Raw genomic sequence first — 19,484 nt, 5'->3', positions numbered from 1 at the left:
ACACTGGGGGTACCAGGGGCAGCCTGAGATGTAAAAAAAAAAAAAAAAAAAAAAAAAAAAAGAGGTAAACAAAGAGGAAGGCACATGGGTGTTCAGCGTTGCATATTAAAGTTACTCAGAAACATTAAGGATTAAAGATGGTCCATAAAAACACATGATAGCAGAAGAATTTAAGGAAAGATAATGTTGGTATTAAAGCTGTTTTGACAGTAAATAGATTATTTGACATTTACCTCTCATCTTGTTAGAAAAGAGCCTGGAAGGTGTTCAAATCAAAGTTGTCAAGGTAACGTGATATGTAGCAGCAAAGTGCTGTCCCATTTGTATTTACACTAGTTAAGCCCTTACAGCTTCTCACACTCAACCATTTAACAGGCGATGTCGGTTCAGTCCCTGAGGGTTCAGGGTTTAAGGCCTTAGGGGGGACATTGGAATTGGGCCTTACTTCTGCAGACTTTGCCTGAGAGAATAAAAAGTAAAAAAAGAGTAAAAAAATGAAAAGATTCAAACAAAGAGAATGTGTGTTTAGCCTGGCATATTACATTTACAGTATATATATATATATATATATATATATATATATATAGAATATATATATACAGTATATATATATATATATATACAGTATATATATATATATATATATATATATATATATATATATATATATATATATATATATATATATATATATATATATATATATATATATATATATATATATATATATATAAACATATACACTCCGGTACAGTAGGTGGCGGTATTCATCCCATGAGTAACGGTTGCGCGCTGCCAACCTAATAGAAGAAGAAGAAGAAGAAGAAGAAGAAGAAGAAGAAGGAGCCTGCAGCCTCCTTGTTGCTGTGGTTTTGTTGGGTCGGGGCAGAGCTGTCATCTTAGCCGCTAGCTGGCTAACGCACTGTTTGTCATGTCAAGAGCAACCCGTCCCCTCGCAACACAGGGCTGCTAACGGGTTGATTTGTTCACGTATCCGCCTCTGGGAAGAGTCAGAGGATATCAATCTGAGTGCGAGAGTTTAAGAGTGAGATGAAATGACAACGTCAACATTACAGGTATGCTGTCGTTAGCTAGCCACAACTTGGCGTCGCCCAGCTCACTTTGCTAGCTGACGCTAAAGCAAGCTAATGTTGACAGACAGTGCCTTGAAAATAAAAGTAGCGTTAGCGATCTATTGTTAACGTTACTATACTGGTTAACTATATAGAATAAATACTATACTATTTCTAATTATGGTGTGGCTTATGAATCTGTGCTTGGCTACCTAGCGTCTCGCCTCTGCTGGAGAACGGTTCTAACGGTATCAGGCTCTCACCGTCAGCTGGCAGATAGGAACATGGAAACAATAAAGATATACATTATGGAGCGTTTCAGTCTGGTATCTATAACTGCCTCAAGCCTCAGCACAGTGATATTTTGTTGTAGAATCAGTGAAACTATTAGGATCCCTTTGCACAAAAATCTATTTTTGCTAGATTTGTAATTTTTGCTTTGTTTTTAATTGATGCTCCAGTGTTGACATGTGCAGACCCATGTGAGGATGACTGACCTGCCCTTTATTTCTGTGTCTCCACCCTCAACCCATATCACATCTACATCACATCTGTCCTCTGCATCTGCTGCAGAAAGCGATTGATCTTGTGACCAAAGCCACAGAGGAAGACAAGGCGAAGAATTATGAGGAGGCCTTGCGACTGTACCAGCACGCTGTGGAGTATTTCCTACATGCTATCAAATGTAAGTGCTGCAGCCTCTGCAGGGTAGTTGAGTAAGCGCTCCACCCTCCTGTTGGTGCAAACATTGTTGGGTATTCAATCATGTTGTTGTTTGGAATTTGGTCTGCCCCCTTCAGATGAGGCCCACAGCGACAAGGCGAAGGAGAGCATACGAGCAAAATGCATGCAGTACCTGGACCGGGCGGAGAAGCTGAAAGACTATCTGAAGAATAAAGACAAACAGGGCAAGAAGCCCGTGAAGGAGGCTCAGAGCAATGACAAGTACGCCACCTACGCCCGCCGTCTAGGAAAACATGTTCATAGTCTGTGGGCTCTGCTGTATTTGTGTCAAACTCTGTGTTTGTGTTCCGCTTTAGGAGTGATAGCGACAGCGAGGGCGAAAATCCAGAGAAGAAGAAGCTGCAGGAGCAACTTATGGGTGAGTAAAATGTTGTGTAAAAACCCACACTGCTTATTTATATCTTTAACTGAAAAGATTGTAATGAAGGTGTTGACTGAATGTTACTTTACATAATTTTTTATTTATATATTGCTAGTAGTCTGGGGGTCAGTGGGGTTGGCAGGTTGTATTTGTACTGGGGCTACACGTGTACAATCACCTTTAAATAAGTTTCTTCCATCTGCGTTGTCAATCTTCATCATGCTCTGCCTGCGTCAAGGTGCCATTGTGATGGAGAAGCCCAATGTCAGGTGGAACGATGTGGCCGGACTGGAAGGAGCTAAGGAAGCTCTGAAAGAAGCTGTCATCCTGCCTATCAAATTCCCTCACCTCTTTACAGGTACTGCTGGCCGGTACCCACTCTGATTTGGTTTACAGCAAAAAAAAAATACAGCTTAATAATGTTACTCTGACAAGTAAACTGAAATATTCTTTGGAAACAAATTAGTCATTTATTTATTAATTCTCTAGTTCCAGGCTATCAAATGTAAGGATTTGCTACTTTTCTCTTACTTTACTTTGATACATTTCTGTGTTTTATGTAATTGTAAATTCAATCTTTTTGGATTCTGGACTATCGGTCAGACAAAACAAACAATGATTAAAGGATGTCAGCTTGATCTCTACGAATATTTGACAGGGCATTTGTCAGAGCTTTCTGTGATTTTATATATCAATCAAAAAAAATGAATTGATAGATAAATAGATAGATTTAGTTGTAGCCCTAGTTCAATATCACTACTAATTAGTTTAAAAAGCCACTTTAGTTATTTTGAAATGTCTGTTAAATAGCATTTTTGCATTATCTTTGTTGGACAGTACCCTTGGGAATTTGTACCCCAGTGTGACATCATGTGACCAACATCACTTCTGGTCTCTTGCGTTCTCAGGCAAGAGGACTCCGTGGAGAGGCATCCTGCTGTTCGGCCCTCCAGGGACGGGGAAGTCCTACCTGGCTAAGGCCGTGGCCACCGAGGCCAATAACTCCACCTTCTTCTCCGTCTCCTCCTCAGACCTCATGTCCAAGTGGCTGGGAGAGAGTGAGAAGTACGTATTTTCTTCTGTTGTCTTAAGCTGTGCTTTACACAGGGAAAGACAAGTGTATTTTAGTAATACAAATATAGCAGATTGTGATTTTTTTTTATCCGCTTTAGATGTTGATTTTATTAGGAGTTTACAACTTATAACAAGTAAATCATGATAAAATACATTAAACGCCATTCAACACAGTTATCACCAAGAAGCTGCTATGGTAAGTTGGGCCCCCTGGGTCTGAACACCTCCCTTTGTAATTGGATCCTGGACTTTCTCACAGAGAGAGAAAGACAGTGGCCATCTGGAACATCACCTCCACAGACACCTCATTTAGGACCGGCGCCCCCCATGGATGTGTACTCAGCCCACTGCTGTTCGCACTAATGACACACAACTTTGATCATCTCATCAAGTTTACAGACAACATGACACTGGTGAGCCTCATCAGCAACAATGATGAGACAGAACAAAGGGGAGGTGGAGCCAGAATAACAACCTGTCTCTCGACGTCGATAACACGAAAGGGATGACAGTTGACTTCAGCTCCCTCCACCCATCACCGCTGGATCCTTTGTGGAGCAAATCAAGAGCACAAAGTTTCTTGATGTGCACATCGCTCATGACCTCAGCCGGTCACACAGCAGCACCTCCCTGACAGACAAGGCACAACAAGAACCTCAACTGCCTCCTCCATTTGAAGGGAGACAGTTTTTCACTCGCTGTCACTAATTTGGAGCGCGCCTCCTTTAACATAGCCGTCCACCTGTCTCTTCCATGTGACTCTCATTGTCTCCATATCTCCCTGTGTCTCCCAGGCTGGTGAAGAACTTGTTCGACCTGGCTCGCCAACACAAACCCTCAATCATCTTTATCGACGAGGTGGACTCGCTGTGCGGCTCCAGGAACGAGAACGAGAGTGAGGCCGCCCGCCGCATCAAGACGGAGTTCCTGGTCCAGATGCAGGGTGAGCCAAATAAAATGAGATCAATATATTCTGTACAGGCTGTATAAGTGACAATAGAAACTACAAAGTCATCTTAAATATGCAAATACTTAACCCTGGATGGACATGGAAGCAGAAAAGACTCATATAGAGCTGACTGATGCTCTCTGTTTTTGTAGGTGTGGGAAACAACAACGATGGTATCTTGGTGCTGGGAGCTCACCATCTGGTTGTGAGAGTGGGGGAAATTTCCGGATAGACCTGTCAAACGAAAAAGCCACCAACATCCCCTGGGTGCTAGACGCTGCCATTCGCAGAAGGTCAGAGGTCACTTCAATACTTCATGTTTTTTTTGTGTTTGTTTTACCCTGACTTTGTTTAATTGTTATTAAATAACCTCATTGTTTCCCTAAGAGAAGCACATTCTTCTCTGTCAGTCAGAAGCTTTTTCACTGTACACTATGTAAATACATTATAATTCAGGGCAACTGGAGCATGGTCATAGTCTTTAAGTTAAAGGTCCAGTGTGTAGCATTGAGGGGGAACCATTGCCATAAATTTAATATTATTTTAATAGATTTGTTTCTTTAGTGTATAATCCCCTGAAAAGAAGAGTCGTCGTGTTTTCGTTATTTTAGAATGAGCTGTTGATATCTACATGTGGAGAAGGGTCCTCCTCACGGTGTCCGCCATGTTTCTACGGTAGCCCAGAGCAGACAAACTAAACAACCAATCTGTATTTAGATTGACAGGAGCACAGCTAACGGCTAACAAACAAAGTCTCTGTTCAGTTACATTATGATGCGTTCAGGCTCTGTTCAATGAAAATTATTATTTGGCGAATGCATATTCTAACATTATCATGATGAGTTCACATGTAATCTTGTAAAATGTAGTTTTGGTGAGAAACTTGATTAAATCCAATAGTTTAAAGGAGATGTTTTCCCAGCAACATAAGTAGATATCAGATATGAATTATGAGTTTTTTAATTTCCTAACACTAACTCTAAACAGATTATAATCCAACATTAAAACTACTAATGAAAATACATATATGTTTATCAATAAAAATACAATATTTTATTCCCTATCCATTTGAATGTTGTGTTAATGCAAAACACAGAATAGATGACTATAACAAAGTAAAGGATACCATTTAGAAATGTTTGAACTGAGTTCATGAAAGGATTTTTGTGATTGTGGGGGGTGTCTTGAGTCTTGTAGACCAGCTGCTCTAACAAAACAAAACAACAAAATCAATCTCTATCTGACAAAATGGGTCATCAATGATCAGCAATTAGTATCGGTGGCAGTATCTTCCTTTTTTCATTTTGTGCTGATCAGATCTGTGACACGATCCGAACCGTGAGCTTTATGATCCTTTGCAGCCCTGTCTAGCATTGAGGTTTGCAGATTGCAACAAACTGAGGAAAAAACGTGGTAATGTCGTTTGCCTCGCTCAGATGACATCCATACCATAATAACGCTACTTAAGGAGCAACAGGTGCCTTAGTTTTACACTATACAGCTTACGTTACCACATTTTCACAAGTGTGTTGGAGAACTACGGTGGCCTTTAAGTAATGTAAAAATTCAAAGTCAGTGTTTGGTTTTTCTGTTCTGGACTACTGTAGAAACATGGCGCGGCAACATGGCGGACTCCGTGAAGAGGACCCGCCCCTTTTTGTAGATATGAAGGGCTCATTCTAAGCTAACGATAATGCAGGTGATTATACACTCATGAAAACATATTTAAGAATATTATATTCCATTTCTGCTTATTGATCCCCCTAAATGTTACACACTGGCCCTTTAAATCATTTTAATTTAACCTTTAAATGAATAAAATCAGTTGAAAGAAATAATTTGATTGACGTACTGATTAATGTGCGATTGAATGGATCTCGTCCTCTGTCATGTGTCAGATTTGAGAAGCGTATCTACATCCCTCTGCCGGAGGAGCCGGCTCGGTCTCAGATGTTTCGTCTTCACCTGGGCAACACGCCACACAGCCTGAGCGAAGCCGACATACGGCAGCTCGCCCACAAAACAGACGGCTACTCCGGCGCCGACATCAGCATCATCGTCAGGGACGCTCTCATGCAGCCGGTCAGGAAGGTCCAGTCTGCTACGCACTTCAAAAAGGTGAGCTCATTAGAAATCCGGGGGACGGACATGTTAGATCTCCAATAGCCCTCGTCAGTGATATTTCTGTTATTGTCCATTATTTTCCAGTTACTATTGAGCTTTTTTCTTTTTTCCTTGTTCTCACTCCTGCAGGTTCGCGGTCCATCCAGAAGCAACAACCAGTTGATGGTGGATGACCTCTTGACTCCTTGTTCCCCTGGTGACCCCGCTGCCATAGAGCTGACCTGGATGGATGTGCCTAGTGATAAGCTACTAGAGCCCATAGTCTGCATGGTGAGATACACACATTTGAATGAGCATCACAGAAATGAAAAAATGCTGCAGCTTGTCGTTTCTAAAATGTTTCCGATCCAATACCAGTATCAGAAATGCCTCTGTGCAGACTAGTACATGGACCCTATATTTTCCTGATAATGCTTCATTGTGAACAATAAATCAGCAGGAGGAAAGCCAGTTAGCGTTAGCTGATAGCAGCTGGTCTGCAGCACAGTCCTGCTCAGCTAAATAACGGAGCTAACATCTAGTGTTGACAAAGGTTGCATTGAGTTACAATATGATGGGGCGGCTGTGGCACATGAGGTAGAGCGCTTGTCCCGTAACCACAAGGTTGGTGGTTCAAACCCCTCTACCGGCAACATGCCGAGGTGTCCTTGAGCAAGACACCTAACCCCAAGTTGCTCCCCGGGCGCTTCATTGCAGCCCACTGCTCCTCCGGGATGGGTTAAATGCAGAGAAATAATTTCCCCATTGTGGGACTAATAAAGGCTTAATTATTATTATTATGATGCGTTCATGCTCTATTCGGTAAAAAATGATATTGGGAAATTATAACATTATCATGATACAAATGTAAAATTTATATATATATATATATATATATATATATATATATATATATATATATATATATATATATATATATAAATAAATATATGCGCTTTGAACTTTAAACATGTCTAAAAAAACAAATGGATTACATTTAAGTTTATATAGGGAGATGGATTGTTATGAATAAATCCAAGCAAAACACAACACTGTATAACTGAGTAACTAACAGTATATATTTTTTAATTAAATTGCTTTAAGGAACAAATTAATGGTTGATAAGGTCTGTTCGTCTGTTTTATTTTGCACTTGTTCATGCTACCTGGATTAGATTTTTTTATTTTTATGATTCAAATCAAATAAAAAAAATTACAGTATTTTCACAATAATCCCATTTTAATCCTAATGTGGAACAATATTTGCCCAACAAATTCTTCTCCACATTGATGATATGATGTCATACCATGCTGCTCATCTTTGTTGTTCCACAGTGCTCCTATCAGTCAACATGTTTATATTATAGCATGACACACAGCAACAGAAGAGTCCACACTTGTAAACTTGGACCCTGGATGGAGGAGAAATTGAATATAACTAACGAAGGCGTATAATGTCTTGTATGTCCTCTCCTCTGCAGTCGGACATGCTGCGCTCTCTGTCCACCACCCGTCCCACAGTCAACACTGAAGATCTCCTGAAGGTCAAGAAGTTCACAGACGACTTTGGGATGGAGGGCTGAGAGACGGAGCCCCACCTCTCCCCGGTCCACGAGAAGGGTCAAACTGCTCCCAACAACACCATCAACCCCCCACCCCCCTAACTGCTGTACTGTCCTGTAGGATTTCATCTCTCAGCTGAGTGCTTGGTTCACTGCCTCTCACTGATTTCAAAATAAAGGACCGGTCTGTTTGACTTCTCATCATACGAGCCAGAAGTCTTTGAATCCTTGGAGGAAGTTGACCAAATCCTACAATAGAAAATGTTGGTGTGATTTTGGTAGATGGACAATAGAGTCCAAGTCTTTCCCCCATTTCAGACAATGTTGCATTACAAAGCAGCCGCTACAGTGTATTCACTACAAGAACTTTTTATCTAACCTGCATTGACGTGAGGAAAGCTGCATTTGATTCTAAATGCATTTAGTTTGTCCCTCTCTGAGCCGATTCTATCAGAATGAAGGACTGTACTTTTTGTTGTTTTTTGCCTTTGTGCACTTTGCTTTGGGTCGCAATGAAGGACAGTGACGTTTGAAGAAGGAACAAAAGAAGAAGACAGTTCTCCTGCCAGGCATGCGTGTGTGTGAATGCATCTTCAGTGTTTTTATGAAACTTGTGTCTTAATGTATTTGTCTCTATGTCGAGAGCCCTGTTATTTTGTTATTTGATGAAGAGTTAAATTATTGAAGCATCACTGCCTCAGTGTCCCTCCACAGCTCTGTGTGTCTGCATCAGGCTGTACCTCTGTGCTAGCAGAAGTCATGTTTCATATTTACAATACAAGAGATGTGCTTGATTAAGAGCGACACAAAACATTTCCTCAATCCATAAACTTTATTTAAAAACTCAGTTGTGAACCTCTAGTTGCTCTTGAGATAACATCTCACCACAAGGTTCAATTAGTAGCTATCCTTGAGCTTTGGGATATCTCATGATCTTCCTCAGCAGATGAGGTTTGCCAATATGTCATGGTGTTGTGAATGTTAAAATGACCATTTTTTACTAAAGAACTACTTTGGCTTAACATTTGAGGTTGAGAAACATTTTGTAGCTATTCTGAAGCTTTTGATTTTATCACATGATCTTCCTCACCACAGTTCCTAAAATAACGTGGATGACAAGCTGTCCATGACATGCAAACTCCATCTGCTGATGGAGACCATGTGATTTGATTTAAAAAGCTCAAGGATTGTTTTCTCAAAGGCCATTTCCAAGGTCAAGAATGAACTTTGAATCTCAGCTCCGGTTACTCTATTTAAATCAGCTTTCTGCACTCCATTTCCCAGAATACAGTTGTGAGTTGAGTGTGAGCCATACTGTGAAATCTTCCCTTTTTGTTATTGAAGTTTGTTGCAGTCTGTTCAGAACCTAAGTACCTTTTCTTTCCGTTTAAGAGAATCGATCAAGCCCATCTCTTTAAGTGTGAGCATTTTGTTTAGTTTGCCCCGCCATTAACAGTGTTACTGAACACTATTTATACAACTGACTGACCATAATGGAGATATGGTATGTTTACACTTGAAGTATTTATTTTGTTGTTTCAGGATGAAGTATTTTTTTGTTTTCTTGGGATTCAAATGTACACACCAAGTTCTACTCCGAGGCAGACGCCACCATATTGTTTCATTACTGTCTGTTCGGGGCTGGCTTTCCTTCTCATGGGGTAAATAGTATTTGTCCTGTTGTCAGCTAACAGACATGGGAAAGCTAGCCCCGCTTGCTATGGAGCAGCAGGACGACACAGTTAGTCAGGTTAAAATTATCTTTTAAAATCTGCTATTGGATGTTTGTTCTGCAACAACTCTGACCTCTCACTGTCTGCTAAACTAAGTGACACGATAGCTCAGCTCTGCGTCGTCGTGTATTGTATTTGTGAAGGTACGTACTGGTTCAGTGGGAGGTCAGTTATCAACGTCCCTGTAAGGGGCTTATTAACCTGTCACTGGCCATGTAACCATTACTACTAATTTAACCTGCATTAATAAAACATTTAAAATGAAAAGAAAGGCACAGTTTTTGGTTGTACATGTTTATTACATATTTAGAGGCTCTACACTTTCATTTTATCACACACACTTAGTATCAGTCCAAATCACTGCCATTGTAACGGGTAACGACTCCGTGGTTTACACTAATGTTCAGCTACAGTACGTTATAGGCATTGAAGCTCAGGCTGTTAAAGGAATACTTTGACATTTTGAGAACATTCACTTTTCTTTTTGCCTAGAGTTAGATGAGAAGATTGAAACAACTCATGTCTGTACATTATGTAGAAAGCTAATGAAACCAGCTTCAGCTACATGTTTAGCTTGCTAATATCTGAGAGGTATCAACAGGGTTACCCCACTTCCCAGAAAACAGTTAACACATTTTTTTTTTCAGTCATTGAAAATTCCTGAAAAATAAGAGTAAAAAGTCAAATGTCCTGGAAAATCTTGTGTTGTCCTGGAAAATGATTTCAACATTCTCCTACTGTCCTTTAGGAGATAAATAGCTTTAAGCTAACTAACAGAGCTCCCCAAAACAGATAACATTATCTGAAAGAGTAAAAATGATGTTCAGGATCATGTTAACGTTCTAATGGTAGTTTATGGCTCAAGAGTATTTTGGTAGAAACAAGTCTCTTCACGATAGCATTGTTAGGTTAATTTGCTAAAAGTTGATATGCTTGCTTGCTTGTTTTGCCAGCAAAGGTTTAAGGTTTATGATTCAACTTAAATAGGAGCAATTGTTACAAATGTGATGAGAGAGTTGGATAATGATGAATGGGAAAAATGAATGTGAGCCCAAAACACCAGCTAAATACTGGCTAATGGTACTTTTTTTTTACTGTGCCAGCATTGTCTCTATAAATACAATGCTGCATTGTGAAGGTGAATACGACCATAAAATGGCATGAGATGTTTAAATTTTGTAGCAGTAGCTCGCAGTGAATAGTCTTCTTAAAGACTCATATTATGACTAGTAAAGGGGCTAAAGTATGTTGTGATAAACTGATAAAGAGTCAGTGACAAGTGTCCCGGAAAATGATCTCTAGAAAAGGGTGAGAACCCTGAATCTTCTCATGTAACTCCAAAAAAAGCAAATAAGCATATTTCAAAAAAAAAGTCTAACTTTTCCTAAATTAACTAACAATAAGCTAGCAAGTTCAGGGGTTCAGCATTTCACCTCAAGGACACTTTGACAGGGCACACAGCTGGTCGTACACACACGCTTATGGCTGCGAATACCAAACCTACGATCTTAACAAGGCTTCCATTTGCCAAACTCTGGTTTTCTTTGAGTTGTAAAGACAAAATTTTCACCAATGCGGTTTAAAAAAAACTCTTAAGAGAGGCCATCACACAGACCCAATGGAACTGTGGGCTGAGTTCAAGTAAGTTGGTTCAGTTTCTACTCTTACTTACTTTTACTTTTACATTTATCATCGTTTTGATGTTAGGAATCCAAACTGATCACAGAATAGCAGAGACGGTTCTTATAGAACATCTAAAATACGACACAAAAGGACAAAACGCCTCAGCATATTTGACAAGGCAACTTTGTCCTCAATACGAATATTAGGAAGTCTGAAAACCTGTAAACACTGCAACAGTGCTGCAAACAACTGGATCTGCACTAGAGAATGTGCGCTAACAGCCATTTTTACATGATCTTTGAGTTTGTTGGCTTTAGCTGTGTTGAAATGGATGCTAATTGAACTAGTTCGCATTTGCTCAACATCCTAGGGTAACACGTCCTCCTGATTAGAAACCAACATTCATTCCCGAGAATGTCGTCGCCGCCACCACCACGGGGGTCGTCTCGAGCCTCATCGTTGCCATCTTTGTCACACTTTGATCCGTTTCGGGTGGCTGTCTGCCGAATGAGCGGCTCGCTTGTTGCGATGGTGAGGGAACGTTGGCATCAGGTCTGGTTCACAGGCTGCACAGAGAATCAGAGGGTCAAGGATAATGACTTACAGTGCCTCAAAGGACGGGGTGCGATGCATATCAAAAAATACTTTTTTTTACTCACGTAGAGGTTTCTCTTTGAAGTAGGAACTATCCAAGCAATCTTTGGCGGTAGCTCTGGATCAGCAAAAAACAGACGATAAACAGTTATTGATAAATATACCGATACTTTTAAAGCCTTATGATATGGAATCCAGGGAAATAACGCGCTGGTGTTGAGCGTAAAGCTCAAGGTCAGAGCCACAAGCTAGAGCCGTTAGCTGCCCATTGCTAGAACAAATGCCCCTGAAGAGAAGTGTAAAAATATTTTCGGATCTTTATAAAACTGTGGCGGCACAAAATTAACTTTGGCAGGCCGCCACAGTCTAGGTAACTTATTGGAAACACTGGCATAGATATGAATGGTGATGACCCCCCCTTGTATCCCTTGGGTAGAATGTGTGTTAATATGGCCGAAATCATAACTGGAACTCGTGTCAATGGAATTTCCAATTTTCCTCATTGTGATGTGAAAAAACATGAAAACCAAAAGATGTTTCATGAGGAAAGAGGCATTGTGTGTGTGTGTGTGTGTGTGTGTGTGTGTGTGTGTGTGTGCGTGTGCGTGTGCGTGCGTCTCTACCTGCGCTGTGGGTTGTACATGAAGAGCAGGTTGAGCAGTCTGTGTCCAGCCTCAGACAGCCAGGTGAATTTATTCTTCAGGTTGTTGTATGGCTGCTTCCTCAGACTGTACTGACTGATGAGGGGCAGCTGAGAGAAACCCTGGACCACACACAAACTCAGTTTGGCCCATTCCTTTACCATCAGCGTCACAGAGGGTTTAATTCATGCCGAAAACATATAGCGAGTCGGAGTACTCACCGGCCAGATGTTTTCATTGGGTGTTCCCAGCAGCTGAACTATCAGGTCCACCTGCTGGATCTCAGAGGTTCCAGGCAGCAGAGGTTTGTGAGCCAGCAGCTCAGCCAGGATGCAGCCGACAGCCCTGTGAAGAAACAAACAAGAAAACGTCAAGGAATTTTCAGTTTTATCAACTTATCCTGTATACTTTTCCCATAGGCTCCTTATGAGGTGGGAGAGAAAGTCTGCATTATCTCTGACTGTAACAAAACTATAAACTGTATGTAAGATGTGGACTTATTACTCGTGATGTCACCAAATTGGCAGCCTGGAGTTCGGCATTTTGGCAGTCGCCATCTTGTTTTATCATCTTGTTTTTTTGCAACCAGTGAACCAAAGTGACCGTATTTGGTTTGCACAGGAGTTACGCTGTGGTAGAGAAGATGTATACGTCTCTGTTAGAGACCTGTCAATCACAAGGTAGCCCCGCCCCAAAGCTTACCCTGCTTTATGGTCTATTTGACTCTACACGGACCATAATTTACTAAATGAACATCAAGCCTCACCACATGTCCAGCGCTGTAGTCTGGGTCTTGGTCCCTAGGAGGATCTCTGGAGCTCTGTACCTGCGAGCCAATGAATGGGGATTACTGAGAGAGATTAAAAGGAGGACTTTCCACTGAGGCTGCACAAGCACAACGTCAGCAGCACAAGGGTTACCTGCAGTGCACAGCGCACTCATCCGCACATTGACATGAGCTGAATCAGGCTAAAGCCCTATTTACTGTAGACATGCTGAGAGGCCTGGCAGACACTCACCACAGTGTGACCACTCTGGGCGTCATGGGCTGCTGGGGAATGCCGTACATTCTGGCCAACCCAAAATCAGCTGTGGACAGTAGAAACAAGAAAGAGATCCATAAAAATACTACCACAAATTAGGTTCAAACTCCGTTGATGGTCGGTGGGATGCAGTTAAAAGTTCCACAGATAGTAAATAGACCTTGGGTTAGGATTATTTTGCCAATACATTACCCAAAGATTTAAAAAATAAAGAGAAAATGACCAAAAAAATGTAATATGTGAAACAAGAAAGTATTACACAAACTGACAAAAGAAAAAGATACCTATTACTGTAAAAATCAAAAAGAGACAGAGAGAGAGGTCAAAGGTCAGTGCTGGCAGAGTCTGGGATGTATATCAGTGTAGGAATTATGGGATTATAGTGAGGGCTGCAGAGGGGGTTATGGTTAAAAGTGATGACTCACCAATTTTAACGCAGCCGTTGTCTGTCATCAGCAGATTAGACACCTTCAGGTCCCTGATAACAAGATTAAAACTGATAATGATCCAGAGGATACCACGCTCCTCCGCTCGCAACACAATCCTCCACTTGGCATGCGTTAAATACAATTTCACTATTTTAAAATGGAATTATTGCTTATGGGATTTTGGTAAAAATGTTTTTTCTATATTTTTTCCATACACCTAAAGAAATATTTTTCCAAAAATATGTATGAATTTCCAAAAACATTGTGATGGACATTTTGCCCAAGTTTGCTGCTCTAGACACTGATATTGTACTTTCAAGTAAATTTAGTAAACCTCAACAAATGGTTACCATCTGACTAGTCAGACAGGAGCAAAGCAACCCATGCTAGCATTACACAACTAGCAACAAATGTTAGCATCTACGTGATGTGTGTAACGGTTAGCTGACCACCTACTAACAAGCTGACATGATATGAACACTAATGTATTATGTTCCTGTATTGCAGCTGTTGCTGGTTGAAATATATGTGTGTTATCTCATTTTGAACTTTTTTTCCTGGGAATATTAAGTACAAAAAAAAAGTTGGAGAGTTCCATATTTTGGGGTTTCCAGCAAATGTCTGTGACCGACCTGTGTATGATGAAGTTGTGGTGGAGATACTCCAGGCCTCTGAGCAACTGAAGGACGATACACTTCACCTGGAAAAAGATGTCAGGAAGGAGAAAAGATCTTAATGCAGACGACACAACCTGACGCAGGACAAAGGGGATTTCAATGGGCCAAGTCAATGTTATACAGCTCTGCAAGAATGAGTCTTAAAACATGGAAATCACTTCCTGTTCCCTTGCTCAAAGTCAATGTTGTTTTTTTTAGAAATGTAATTTTGGTTGAATGCCTGAAATAAGGTCTGTTGTTAACACAAGCTGAAGAGATTTAAACGTTTTGTTCTACGGTATATATACGGTAGAAGCTTTTACATGTCTTAAAAAAGGGACTAAATAAGAGGACTAAACGTCCTCACTAGAACACTAGTCCTCCTTTAGCTTAGTGGTGGTGATGTTAAGTGGTGACCGTGGCTCAAATCATTAGTGCTAAGAAAACCTCTTAAATACAGCATGATGTTCATTTAGTAAATAATGGCTCATTTAGAGTGAAATAGACCATAAAGCAGGGTATGCTTTAGGGCGGGCTTCCTGTGATTGACAGGTCACTACCGCTACCAGAGATGTATTGGGTGCCACTAAGTCACTCCTCCGAATTCAAATATGGTAACTTCTGTTCATTGGCTGCGAAAAAATGGCGACGGCCATAAACCAAGATTGCGAATATGGCAAAATTGCAGAACTTGAGGCTTCATAACAGCAGTCCACAAACCAATGGATGACAACGTACACTTCTTATATACAGTCTATGGTTGCACATGGGAGAAAATTAAAAATGCAAGAAAATTGGTAAATGATTATCATCTGGTACAAACCACTGAACGCAGAATGGCTCTGGTCGTACCAGTGCTTCTTGCACGAGGCCCATTGAAATTAAGTTTTGAATTCCCAAAACGAGTTCAAAGGTGTGATTTAAACGTTTCCATTTAGAAACGTCACTCTGTCCTACCTGAGCTTCAGAGAACGGCGTCTGCATGTTTTCCAGCAGACTGGCCAGATCCTGTTCACAGTAGCTCATCACCAGAAACAGACTGAACGAGAAACACAATTACAGGAAAAAAGATGTTAAGCAAAACAGGCAGCAGTAATCATGACGGGTTCTGAATAGTTACGTTGCACCCAGAGAAGAATATTTTCTTTTTATTGCTCTTGAATCCACCGATAAGCTTAAAACTTGACGCCATCGTGGCGGTGTGCGTATGCATGTGTTACCTCTCAAGGTTACTGCCGACGACCACTTCTTTCAGCTCCACTATGTTGGGGTGTCTCAGCCTCAGCAACAGGGTAATCTCTCTGAGGCTACTGATGGGGATCCCTGACAGAGGATGGATAGAAGGGTATCGACAGGTTCAACAGCTTTTATGGGTCATTTCTAACAAGCAAACTACAGAAACGATAAGAAAAAACAGGAATTAGACTGCAATTAAAGCCGTAAACAAACTGTGGGTTCATATCAATAATATGATGAAGAAACACGCGTTAGAGCGGCGATCTCACCATCTTTCTCTTTGTCCATTCGGACCTTCTTCAACGCTACAATCTCATCTGACTTGGTGTCTCTGGCTCGGTCTATATCAAGGAGAGGAGACAGTTTATCCACCAAGCAGTTCAGATGATCTATTTTTTTATTTCCTTGTCGAACCAATGTGTTGTTTCAGACTTACACACTATGCCGTAAGTTCCCTCTCCTATGCGGTTGAATTTCTCGAACTCTCTAACACTTCTGCAGCTCCCAAACTAGAAAAAGAAAGATAAAAGAGGGAGGTGACACAGAGGTTATATACTTCATTGCATCACCCTTGTCTCCAGGAGTAGTTTAGAAGATTTAACAGTGCAGTTTGAAAACAACACCTACATCCATCTTGGAAGATGTACTATTTCTCTGGATAGCTCCTTGTGACAATTGTGACGTTTTCAGAACCACTTAGGTGATCATTTAGTGAAGTTGAAATGATGAACAACAAGAAATCTACAGAGGGATCTAATGGGTGATTAATCAAACCAGGCAGGCACCTTGAGCCACTAAGAAGAATTAGCTCCAAGAGGAATTTGCCATTACCTAAATGGAAATAAAGGGCCAATGCAAATCAGATAACAAATCTGGGACGGCTTGTGATTACTTTGGCGAAGAAGTTCACTCAGTCTTAAAAAGGTTCCCTGAAGGAAGAGAGGACACACTAAAATGGTTCACAGAGCAATCACTGGATGACGTAGAGAGTCGGGCGCTATAACTTGCTGGCGTATGTGTTATTGGAAGCCAATAATGAGATTGGCTGCTGCTCGAGACGATGACTGAAGTAGTGAAGTGCACAGTCAGACCTTAACTTACCTTGGAAGTTGAGTGACTCTATATGGCAAAGGCGCCTCACTAACCTGAGGTTATGAAAGCACATTGTGTGATCACACAATGTGCTTTCATTTAATAAACTACCTGAGCTTATGAAAGCACATTGTGTGATTACACAATGTGTTTTCATAAGCTCAGGTAGTTTATTAAATGCTTTAAAAGCGAGCCTTTTTAGATGGACGGGCTCCCTTAGATGGAGATAATACCAAACTCCAATCAAATATCAGCAATTTTAATAACTGCCTTGCTTATAAATAAACACTGACAGGCCCATCGCTGATAGCTTTAATGCATGCCTAGAGATGCTATATTTACTTTTACAGTAGCAGATAATGTTCTTGTTCGCTATTAGCATTAGATTTACACAGTTTTGTATGCAGATTGTGTTTCAATATACACTGAGGGGAAGAGATCTACACAGAGACGTTTTTCTCTAAGGTTTAATGTTACCTGTATCAGGTACATATGCCGAGTTTCAGACTAGGCCATGTGGAGTTTTGATAAGTGTTAACTTGTGATCTATGAGTCACGTGTCGCTGCTGATGACCAGGGTATAATTTAACTATCAGAGTTATAAACAGAGTCTGGCGTCACCACCTCCCCACAACACGGAGCTAATTCACTTACCCTATCACTTTGAGGCACTGTGAATGTTTTATTGTTTTTGATAGACTTGAGCTTTATGGGGTCCGGTTCGTCGTCTCCTACGGCGTCCATTCTTCAAATTAAGCTCGTTTTCAAGCCTCAAAAGACCAGAGTAACGTCCAGCTGCAGCTCGGTTAACTGGATGGGCACCGCCATTGTGTTTTGTCACCGATAGGACAACTAAGAGCTATCCCGGAGTTTGCACAGTCGAGTTCCGTATGGCGACAAAGTATTTGTGAAATCCTTGGGTCCTTCTGTAATGAGAAAATCAATTATTGAAATTGGTCCAAATTTTGACATTTGAGTGCAAAGTATTTGAATTCTACATATACTAAATGTTAAAGTAACAGACAAAACCCAGCAGTTTGCATGGTGCTTTTTAATGTTCTGTAACTGTAGCATGAAAGCATGGTGGAATCTGAAAGCTAGCTAGCTAATTTAATGCTTCGCCCAAACACTCCTGCACATAATGTGCATAATAATATGACATTGAAGAAGGATATTTTGCACAGTAAGGGCATTACTTTTTATGTTAGAGTAGAATTTACTGCTAATTTTGCTATACTTTTAATCATGTCCTTTTAAGGAGGAAAAATAAATTCTATTCCTGCTAAAGGATCTGAAAACTTCCTCCCACACTGTTTAGTTTCAGAGTTGTTGCTGAAAAACTTTTGATTCCCATTTTTACCTTCTGTGGCACGACATGTCTAGTTACTGTTCTGGTTCTTCCCCACCACAAAAGGTGTGGTGGACGGCTTCCGCTCCTTGGCAGCTTCAGCTATGGTCACGGTAGATGCTGAGGCATGGATGTCCTCTTGCGACGGAGCGGTGATCATGATGACTGGTGGGCGCGATAAGGGGCCCACTGAGTTGGCCTCGGCGTTGGACTGTGACGAGGGGGGACTCTCTGCAACTGGGAGGGGTGTCAGAGGCGGAGGACACACACTGGCTAACAGGGTGTTAGTATATTACTACAGAATTTACCCAATAAAACAGCTTCTTCATTGTTTTTAGGGAGGAACATGAATCAACCCTATAAACTCATGAAAGATGCTATTCAACTACATCTATATGTTCATAGGCCTACATGTGGATTCAGTCCTCACAGTGATACAAGAGTTCCATTGGTTTGGGACAAGGCTTGCAAGTCAGGTGAGGTGAAGTAAACCTGCTGACGATGGAGGATTTCCAGCAGTGTGTGTGTGTGTGTGTGTGTGTGTGTGTGTGTGTGTGTGTGTGTGTGTGTGCGCTCAGTGTGTGGTAAGTGTTTTTGTTTGGTATAAAGAGCATTGGCACCCTTTAAATTGGATTGTGGTAATTTCTTAAGAGCGTTAGGGCTGCGTCTGTGCCACAATAACATTTATTATTGTCAACAACATTAATAATTAAGCATCTTAATATATTCAACTGCTCTGGAAAAAAAAATTCACACTGCTGAACACAATAGTACGGTGGTAGATGAGGGAGCGGAGGCATAATGAAGTATGTTGGCATAGTTACTAAAACTGATCAACATTAATTCTACAATAATACAGACAAGTGGTGATCTGCATCTCAGAAGATACTTTAAGCAACTCACACCAACAACCAAACAAAAAGCACTACAAGTGAGAGGAAAAATATGTATTTTTGGGGTTGAACTGCCCCTTTAAGATAAACACATGCAGAATATTGTGAAGAATCTTGATGAAAACTGAACTAATTCCTAAAGCAGCAACACAGGCTCGCAGATTCTACTGAGGTCAATTGAGTTCCTGTGTCACTTGATTCCATACCTGAATATTCCTTCTGGCTTGCTCCAGCCCCCATTAGAGCTTCAGTCAGCTGTGTTAACAGTCCTCACATGTCCTCATGCACGGCGCTCACATTTTGTCCAGTCTACACTACAGCAAATTTTAGAA

General features: G+C 40.9%; 2 protein-coding genes across 4 annotated transcripts; one reads left to right on the top strand and one right to left on the bottom strand.

The window, feature by feature from the left end:
- Positions 1 to 858: 858 nt before the first annotated feature.
- Positions 859 to 9,855, top strand: vps4a (vacuolar protein sorting 4 homolog A). The gene is made up of 12 exons (XM_054619309.1): positions 859 to 1,076; positions 1,647 to 1,758; positions 1,874 to 2,018; positions 2,114 to 2,175; positions 2,417 to 2,536; positions 3,087 to 3,243; positions 4,047 to 4,195; positions 4,354 to 4,390; positions 4,450 to 4,494; positions 6,100 to 6,319; positions 6,455 to 6,595; positions 7,785 to 9,855. The coding sequence occupies exons 1-12, from the start codon at positions 1,056 to 1,058 to the stop codon at positions 7,884 to 7,886; spliced, it is 1,311 nt and encodes a 436-aa protein (XP_054475284.1). The 5' UTR covers positions 859 to 1,055; the 3' UTR covers positions 7,887 to 9,855.
- Positions 9,856 to 9,859: 4 nt separating this feature from the next.
- cdk10 (cyclin-dependent kinase 10) lies at positions 9,860 to 19,471 on the bottom strand. Of its 3 annotated transcripts, XM_054619306.1 has the most exons (15): positions 19,359 to 19,467; positions 18,272 to 18,532; positions 17,566 to 17,837; positions 16,256 to 16,328; positions 16,089 to 16,160; positions 15,804 to 15,906; positions 15,541 to 15,622; positions 14,560 to 14,627; positions 13,925 to 13,977; positions 13,476 to 13,545; positions 13,223 to 13,282; positions 12,678 to 12,801; positions 12,439 to 12,578; positions 11,881 to 11,933; positions 9,860 to 11,787 (listed from the first exon to the last, which is right to left on the bottom strand). In XM_054619306.1, the coding sequence occupies exons 3-15, from the start codon at positions 17,653 to 17,655 to the stop codon at positions 11,693 to 11,695; spliced, it is 1,083 nt and encodes a 360-aa protein (XP_054475281.1). In that variant the 5' UTR covers positions 17,656 to 17,837; positions 18,272 to 18,532; positions 19,359 to 19,467; the 3' UTR covers positions 9,860 to 11,692. The 3 variants fall into 3 exon arrangements, with proteins under 3 accessions (XP_054475281.1, XP_054475282.1, XP_054475283.1); XM_054619307.1 differs by lacking the exon at positions 19,359 to 19,467 and having other exon boundaries at positions 18,272 to 18,786; XM_054619308.1 differs by lacking the exons at positions 9,860 to 11,787; positions 11,881 to 11,933 and adding an exon at positions 12,961 to 13,085 and having other exon boundaries at positions 12,492 to 12,578; positions 19,359 to 19,471.
- Positions 19,472 to 19,484: the final 13 nt, after the last annotated feature.

This window comes from Anoplopoma fimbria, chromosome 19 (genome assembly GCF_027596085.1).
Source record: "Anoplopoma fimbria isolate UVic2021 breed Golden Eagle Sablefish chromosome 19, Afim_UVic_2022, whole genome shotgun sequence".
Classification (NCBI taxonomy): Eukaryota; Metazoa; Chordata; class Actinopteri; order Perciformes; family Anoplopomatidae; genus Anoplopoma; species Anoplopoma fimbria.
Note: the sequence above shows the minus strand (reverse complement) of the source record. Positions and strands in the feature narration are given on the sequence as shown.

Coding starts and splice junctions, on each gene's coding strand:
- vps4a (XM_054619309.1), top strand. CDS start 1,056: ATGACAACGTCAACATTACAG. Junction 3,244..4,046: donor TGGCTGGGAGAGAGTGAGAA/GTACGTATTTTC, acceptor TGTGTCTCCCAG/GCTGGTGAAGAACTTGTTCG. Junction 6,320..6,454: donor CTGCTACGCACTTCAAAAAG/GTGAGCTCATTA, acceptor TCACTCCTGCAG/GTTCGCGGTCCATCCAGAAG.
- cdk10 (XM_054619306.1), bottom strand. CDS start 17,655: ATGGACGCCGTAGGAGACGACGAACCGGACCCCATAAAGCTCAAGTCT. Junction 16,161..16,255: donor GGGAACTTACGGCATAGTGT/GTAAGTCTGAAA, acceptor TCCTTGATATAG/ACCGAGCCAGAGACACCAAG. Junction 14,628..15,540: donor CGCCGTTCTCTGAAGCTCAG/GTAGGACAGAGT, acceptor ATCTTTTTCCAG/GTGAAGTGTATCGTCCTTCA.